Genomic DNA, 7672 nt, shown 5'->3' with positions numbered 1-7672 from the left:
CAAGTAAATAATTTTTATGTAAAAAGTATTATTTTATTTGAATATACTTATTACAAACCAAACATGCATGTTTGTTGCATTTTGAATACAAATATAGGAAATGAGTGATGACATCACCTCAATAGGTAAATGATTTAAAAATAAACAATATTAGCAGTTTTCAGCTTCCGGTATATCTGTCATCACTTGTAATGACCTCATACAAATAATGTTATGTTTATTGTATGTATTGTAGCAAATAACTCAGTGATCTCGTTATACAATAAAACCAACAGCATTATATAAGGCATTGTACACGAGGCCTATGTCAAGGCAGTTGATAATATCAGTAGGGTCGTTAATATGTCGCAAGAACATTAACACGCTTGTCACGTCAATAGTCAAAACTTAAAGCTGGCAAACCTGCAAATCGCACTTACTTAAATAAATATTATACCGACGTCTTCCCCGAAACGAGCTGATTCTTTTGATATAAGTTTTATGTATATTGGTTAAGTCGTTATTTTAGTAAGGCATTTGAGAATAATATTAGAATAGATTTGTATCAGAATACCTCAGAACCTCCAAGTCATCACAAACTTCATTTTGTTTTTAACATATATAGTTCAAAAATATACGGTTTTACACAGACATTGTTATACTCACAACTAGCACAGTTACATACTTAATTTATAGATACTGGAATAGCTTGAAAATATACTACTATTAGGCTCAACAGCGTTTTGCACGAGAAGGTAGACGACACTATGATGCAAGATGTAAAGTGGGTCTGTGGGCAGCTTTGAGTGATGGTTTGTGTATGGTAATATAAAGCTAAGTACATAGATGCCTTAGTATTACTATTATTCTGAATACTAATCTGTACACAAGCATTTCCTCGCTGTGTGCTGATATTTTTTTTAAATATTTAGTACATTATTTTGACACAAAATCTTCTCTCTCAGATATTGGTTATGTTCGTGTCTTAATAATACAATTCCAAGAGCAGCCCCATGTTTGGAATTAGGCATAGATTGCACTTCTGCTGTTAGTCATATCGAAGTGTTGGTTTACGAGGAGAAGATCCTGACTTACCTTTTTTAAGAATAGCTACCGTAGACAAAACAGGATAGACATCATATTATAATAAGATATTTTATTATTATTAAAAAAACTAATTTGTTCAATCAAAATAGACTATATTAAAATATCTGTATCTTAGTTAGATAATTATGTTACCGAGTTCGATTCCACCGAAATTAAGCGACAAATAATTTAAAGCAGCAGCGTGGTGGACTATGCTCCAAAACCTTCTCCTCAAAGGGAAAGGAGCCTCAGCCCAGCAGTGGGAAACTTACAGGCTGTTAATGTATGTGGAATTTCACATTATAAATAAAATAAAAATTCCATATAGTTTTTGTAACGCACTTTTATTGTTTTTTATTTACATTATACGTTCAAAATATCGTAAGAACCATTGAATTGAATCTTAAATTAATGCAATGTCATAATACTTATGTGCTTATGATTTTAATAGAAAATAAATATCACACCGAAATACAATATGAATAAAACTATAATTATTATTCGCTTACACAATTATTTCGAGTTATTTTTGTAATGCTAAGTATAAAAGTTCGTGTATATATCTGTTCGAACGTTAGTGTGATCGAATTTAAATCGATATTCAAATTTCATTCGATATTAATTTAAGTAATCATGTTACTTTGCAAGAATCGCAACAATTTTGTATGTAATATTTGTAGTGACAAAGTCTGGCTTGGACTGCGAGCGAGCAGTTTGGCAGTTTGTCTTCGCAGTCTGTAACAATAAAAAAAAAACAATCATAATTCCTGTTACACTTATAAATTAACATTTTTTATATTATAATACACGATAGCTCAGTGGCTAGCATAAGCAAGGTCAAACAAGTAACGCTAAGAATGCATGTGGTTAATCAGGATTTATAATCCATCGGTGAGCTCAAATATAGGTGTGAATTCTACTAATTTACAACGATAACGATACGTTCTCGATTCTACTTCGACCCAGAAATTTACCTCAATAATAACTCAGGGCTTATTTTTATTTATACCGGATCCCGATTATATTCCATCTTCATTATCCAACTTAGACCGAACCACAACTGGATCGTTGTGTTTATGTATAGATACTCAGCTAAACGACATTGATTACCTTTTGATTCTAAAGCGATAAACTGTTTATGTGTTATTAAAATTGGGCTCTGCGTGTTTCGAATGAAAGTCTATTTCATGTGTATGCAACAACTCAAACATTGAAGCAGAGTAGTGTTCCCAAAGGCCCATAGACTACTTTAAACTCCAGTGCTGAATATAAAGGATTAAAACATAACAGTCAATATTAAGTAAATTATAAAATGAAAAAGTAAATAAAGTATTTCAAACGTTTAACAAGTTATACCTTTTTTTTCATTGAATGTGTTATAGTTCCTTTGTGTGGTGGACGTTGGTGTGTGTGTCGTCGGTATTTCCGTACCCGCTTTTTGAGACTCTGAAACACAGTCGTATATTTATACTTATATATTTTAAAATTTATGTCGATGTTACGACTTATGCTATAAAAAATTAATACTAATACAATCTTATTAAATGAATTTTAATTTTTTTTTACATATATCAAAAATACGTAATTATATTTTCAAATATTCATGATAAAATATTTAATTTGAAAAAACCCTAATTATTTTTATAATGAGAAAATAATATGTTTATATAATCAAAAATATTACCGATGGTTAAATCTGGTGGTATAGACGGTTCGACAGTACACTTGGGCTCACAAGCGCGATTAGCGTGCGGTCGGGGTGTGATACAGTCGTCGTCACTGGCAGCACTGCCGTCCCCGCGTGCGCACACGACTGTACGTCTTTGTATTCCTACACCGAGCGTGCAGTTACCAGTACACTAAAAATAAATGCTTATTAATAATGGAATTAATAATGGTGAAAAAAAAGTGGTTTCGTTGGATACCCGGTTAAACCGAAGTTGCTCGCTTTTTAAAAGAAAGACACAAAAAAATATCGAAATTTAAGAACAATTCTGCACGAATATAAATAATAACAAAAATTGAGCTTAAATATTAAATCTTATATAATATAAATAGACAGAGAAAAAGATCGGCTGGGGGGTCATAACACTTTTTCCTTACGTAACGATATCTGCCAGTTCCAAAATAGAACCTCCTACTACCGAGAGAAGTCTGCCTATCGCTGCCGTATGTAAGAGAAGTCAGACTTACACTTACAGTTTACCCTCCCATAGGAAGTTTAAAAAATCTATACCTGTCCCCATTCACTAGAGTACCAAGCGGGTGGGCATTCGTTTCCACATTTCCTTTCGTGCTCGGGTTTAGCGTCTTTACAGGCCGAATCACGAAGGTGTCTCCCACTCCCCCCTATACAGAGTACTCCGCGAACTTGCATACCTCCACATGTAGATGAACAAGGTGACCAATCACCTAAAGTACAAAAAATATCTTATTTGTAGTTCATAAATACATTATTATTCATCATTTTCAGCAGATTGATATTTTAAATTTACAAAAGCAAGTTCGATATAAATTTTATCTAATATGTTTTATGCAATTAAAAGTCGTTAAATGAATTTTCAGTTTTACCATCATTTTAAAATCGAGATATTCATTATTAAAAAAAAAAAACATTCACGAACACAAACATACTAACGCATATAGGCGGAGAATCACCGACCCAAAAAACTTATTTGTCAGTTTACATTTAAAAACGCGCTCATTATTATATATATTTCCAAATGGTAATAAACCATCTGCAAGTGTATTCTTATGACTTTAAAAACTCAACTGATATTTATTTATAGTTAAAAATATGTATAAAAAAATGAAATTGAATTAACATAAAAGTGCTTTTAGCGTCTATTAATTGTGCTAATAGTATGTTTATATAAATGTTTTGATGACGTCATTATAACAAAGATATAAAGCAACAGAGTACATAAACATGTAATATTTAAATACACGTACCCATAAACCAATGGCCGTCATGAGGTTCACAAGGCAGCGTTGGAGCACAATTGCGTGACGACTCAGGGGATTTCCGGGGACAGCCAGAAGGATCGGCGCAACGGACTGCTCTCGTTTGTAAGCCTCCCCCTACACACCAACCTACACACTAAAATAAAAATAATTATTTATACCACCCACTATGTACATATTATATACTAATATTGTCCTCCTGGTTGAATTTCGAACGCTCGCCCGATAGATGTCTGGTCATTTTTATACTAGCTAGCTTTAAACATATTCAAGGAAATATTGTATTTAAAACACAAAAAGGTAACCATTATAGGATTTTTTTTACTTACATGTAGAAAGGAAGATTAAAAGAATTAGTATTGATATGTGTGTGTGTTTTGCATGTTTGTGTGCGTGTAAGTTTGTGTGTGGATGATGCCTAGAGATTAATAGATAAATATTTCGGTATATTTTTTGTTTTTACATTAACAGCCTGTAAATTTCCCACTAATGGGCTAAGGCCTCCTCTCCTTTTTGAGGAGAAGGGTTGGAGCATATACCACTACGCTGCTCCAATACGGGTTGGTGGATATATGTGAGAGGTATTTTGTAGTCTACATTAGAGATCAGCATACTGACCAGTTTTTTAGTTTGATTAAGTAAACGTTTGTTAGAAAAACGTAAAGTAAAAATAATAAAAGAAATTATAACGCTCAACCGTTACCTCAGACCAATCAGTATAAAGCCAGCTGCCCACTCCAGCACTGAAACTATATTCTGGTCCGAGATCGTCGTCAGAAGTATTGACAGCTATCGTATAAATCGGTCCATCTTTAAATGTATCTGTTTGAACACGTGACTTCAATCGATCTATGTGTCTAACTCCTGTATTTAATCCACAATCTGGTATATTACACGTATCAGTTGTAGAGGGTTTTGGAGCCGGACACTTTTGATCGCTTATCTAAAAATAATACGAAATCAGATGATTTTACGCAAATCAATATAATTTTAATTCAACATTTTTAGAGAATTTTATAAAAGAATATTTTTAATTAATGTAAAGTAACATTTCATAATCAAACTTTGTTTTTCTTTCAATTTAGAACAAATGCACGCATTTATATGTGTAGATTAAAAATTTTGTAACTAAGTATATCTTATGTGACGTTAAACAAACATTTGTAAAATAAATGTCATCATCCTATAACGTAAGTATCAATAACTCTAATTGAACAAACTCACTTACCTTAGTTATACCTCGAGAGTGGTCTTGCACGCATCCGACTATCCTTGTTCTGATCGCAGGACCACATTGAGGACATGGTGACCAAGCAGCCGCCCTCCATCTTGGAGCACAGGGTAAATTACCACACCTTCGTCTCTTTCCAGGTGGCGGCGAACCCGCACAGTGTACAGGTGATACCTCTCTGTCTCCTGATGAGCTTGCCTCAATACATCTGTATTTGCCTACCTAGTATTAACAAGAGTTTGAATTACAAAATTATAATTATTTATACATTTAAAACAATAACTATTTCCTATACTTGTACAGCAATAGCTTCTTATACTGACGATAAACGTACCTGTATACCTCCTCCACAACTTCTCGAACATTGAGTATAGGAGAGTATCTTCCACATAAATTTCCTTCCACCAACAACGTTTTCTTCTATAGCATTATCTCTGGATTCTTTAGTTAATCCAGCTGAGTCTGGGTATCCTGGATTATTAGTTCGATGACCATCGAATCCATGATGCCGCCTTGTATGTTTGGGAAGGATTGTTGATTCGGGTGAATTAACTTTTGTCACAGATTCCACGTCAACTTCACCTGGTAGTGATTCAGTGAAATATTCGTATTTTATGTTCGGATTCGGTTGCGTGTACAAAATCTGCAATAAAGATTTCATTAATTTAGTTTCGTTAACTTTAGAAGCAAAAAGAAACTCTTGTAAATTTAGTATCATACCATAATATCGATAGCACTGTGTGTAGGTCCCAATGCAAAAACTGAGTCAAGACCACCTTCTCTAGTGTAAACAAATCTAGCACCAGTAGCCTCATATGTCCCTGGGGTACTGACCGCAAATTCTCCATTCATAATGTAAGAGCCATTTGTTATCTTCAACGCTACAGATAAAAATAAATACAATAAAAAAAAAGTTAAATGATAACGAAAATATTAACGATACTTCCAAAACAACTATTGATTTGACATTGAATATTTCAATTGAATGCATAAATTACTTTAAACAAATACTGGTATCACACAATTGAATTCATTGATGAGTTGAATATGATAATATAAATCTATCTTAACTATATTTTACATAGACAATAAAATTGTAGGCGTCTATAATTTTATTGTTATTTAAAGAGATACTCGCAGACTTAGAGCCATAAGATCAGTACATTGTGCATGTCTAAGCGTATTTAAGCGGTTCGCAATATTCATAGCTTGTTAGCGTACCTTTAGTTTACAAGCTCAGGAATTATTAAATGCTTTACCGACTTGTATCTTATGCATTGACCCCGACCTTTGGCCTTGGTTCAAACACATCGAGTTAATAAATGTTATACAAAATACGTTATTCAATGTAACGTACCATGCACGTCTTTTAAATAGTTTAACGACAGAATGTAATATCTCTCACTAAAATAAATATTATATTTAAACACAGTATTATGCTTTGATATTAGTAATTAAGTTGGAACTTGTTTAAGACAAGCTAAAGTCGAAGTGCTCTAGTCCAAATTTATAAAAGTTCAGTAATGGCCCGTTGAACATAAAATTCAGAGTTACTTGCGCTTAACTAGATTAAGAGTCAAGCGTTCTAGCCCCTGGACCATATCGGCTTTCGAAATTTGACTAATTGATTTCAAATAATGCGGAAACAAGCGCAAGGTTAGATCCATTCATAATCCGCAGGACATCGCAGGCGTCTATTGTTGCATTTACGAATGATTTACGATCAAGCAGACGTACAACATTGATTGATAAGTGACTAACCTAATGTTTGCGGCCCATTTGCCTTCATCAAAGGACCATTGACTGCAAACAAATGAATGTCTAACGCGAATGCGAACTCCGTCATGCGGAATCCATCCGTCATTGTAATGATGTTTTCAACGGCTTAAATTGAATAAGCCATCATATCCTCTTATATAAATATTTTGAATTATCGAATTAAAACGAAATAAATCATTTTATTTATTGATCCCTATTAATTATAACTTCGTCATAGACAACTGTACAAAGCAACAAATTTAAATTGAAATCTCAACTACAAGTGTGTCAGCTCGTGACACCAGCACGCTAACACTCCCTTGCAATTAAAGAAAAAATGTTACATTTTAAATGTGCGCGATGTAACATCTTTTGATAATATATAATATAGATCACGAGCTGATTTACTTAAAATCTCGAACATAAAATAATCTTTCGCAAGAATTTTATTTAATTTGATATATATCTAATTTTATACATAGATATACGTATGCATGTGCATCTGTATATTATCTATTGTACATTAATTATATTTACACATATTATTATTTAAGTGCAATGTATTTATATATTATGTTTATCTTTGGTATGTACACCCCTACTTTTTTTCCTTCTGTTCCTCTCCTCTACCTGGAAGAGATCGCTGTTTTAGCG

The 7672-nt window shown here is 33.0% G+C and overlaps 1 protein-coding gene across 3 annotated transcripts in view; it reads right to left on the bottom strand.

The window, feature by feature from the left end:
- Positions 1–1492: 1492 nt before the first annotated feature.
- LOC125070552 (thrombospondin type-1 domain-containing protein 4-like) overlaps positions 1493–7672 on the bottom strand; it is a 54415-nt gene continuing 48235 nt past the window's right edge. For 2 of the 3 annotated variants that reach the window (XM_047680463.1, XM_047680464.1), the window contains exons 4-12: positions 5981–6141; positions 5595–5903; positions 5258–5482; positions 4733–4972; positions 4018–4165; positions 3302–3477; positions 2750–2924; positions 2422–2511; positions 1502–1800 (exon numbers count right to left, since the gene is read on the bottom strand). In XM_047680463.1, the coding sequence (XP_047536419.1) occupies positions 1697–1800; positions 2422–2511; positions 2750–2924; positions 3302–3477; positions 4018–4165; positions 4733–4972; positions 5258–5482; positions 5595–5903; positions 5981–6141 (1628 nt within the window). In that variant the 3' untranslated portion in view covers positions 1502–1696. Of the gene's footprint in view, positions 1801–2421; positions 2512–2749; positions 2925–3301; positions 3478–4017; positions 4166–4732; positions 4973–5257; positions 5483–5594; positions 5904–5980; positions 6142–7672 lie in introns of all 3 variants that reach the window. The other variant, XM_047680462.1, reaches the window with a different exon arrangement.

The sequence above is a fragment of the Vanessa atalanta genome, chromosome 17 (assembly GCF_905147765.1).
Source record: "Vanessa atalanta chromosome 17, ilVanAtal1.2, whole genome shotgun sequence".
Classification (NCBI taxonomy): Eukaryota; Metazoa; Arthropoda; class Insecta; order Lepidoptera; family Nymphalidae; genus Vanessa; species Vanessa atalanta.
The sequence above is the reverse complement of the archived record's forward strand: the minus strand, read 5'-3'. Positions and strand labels throughout refer to the sequence as shown.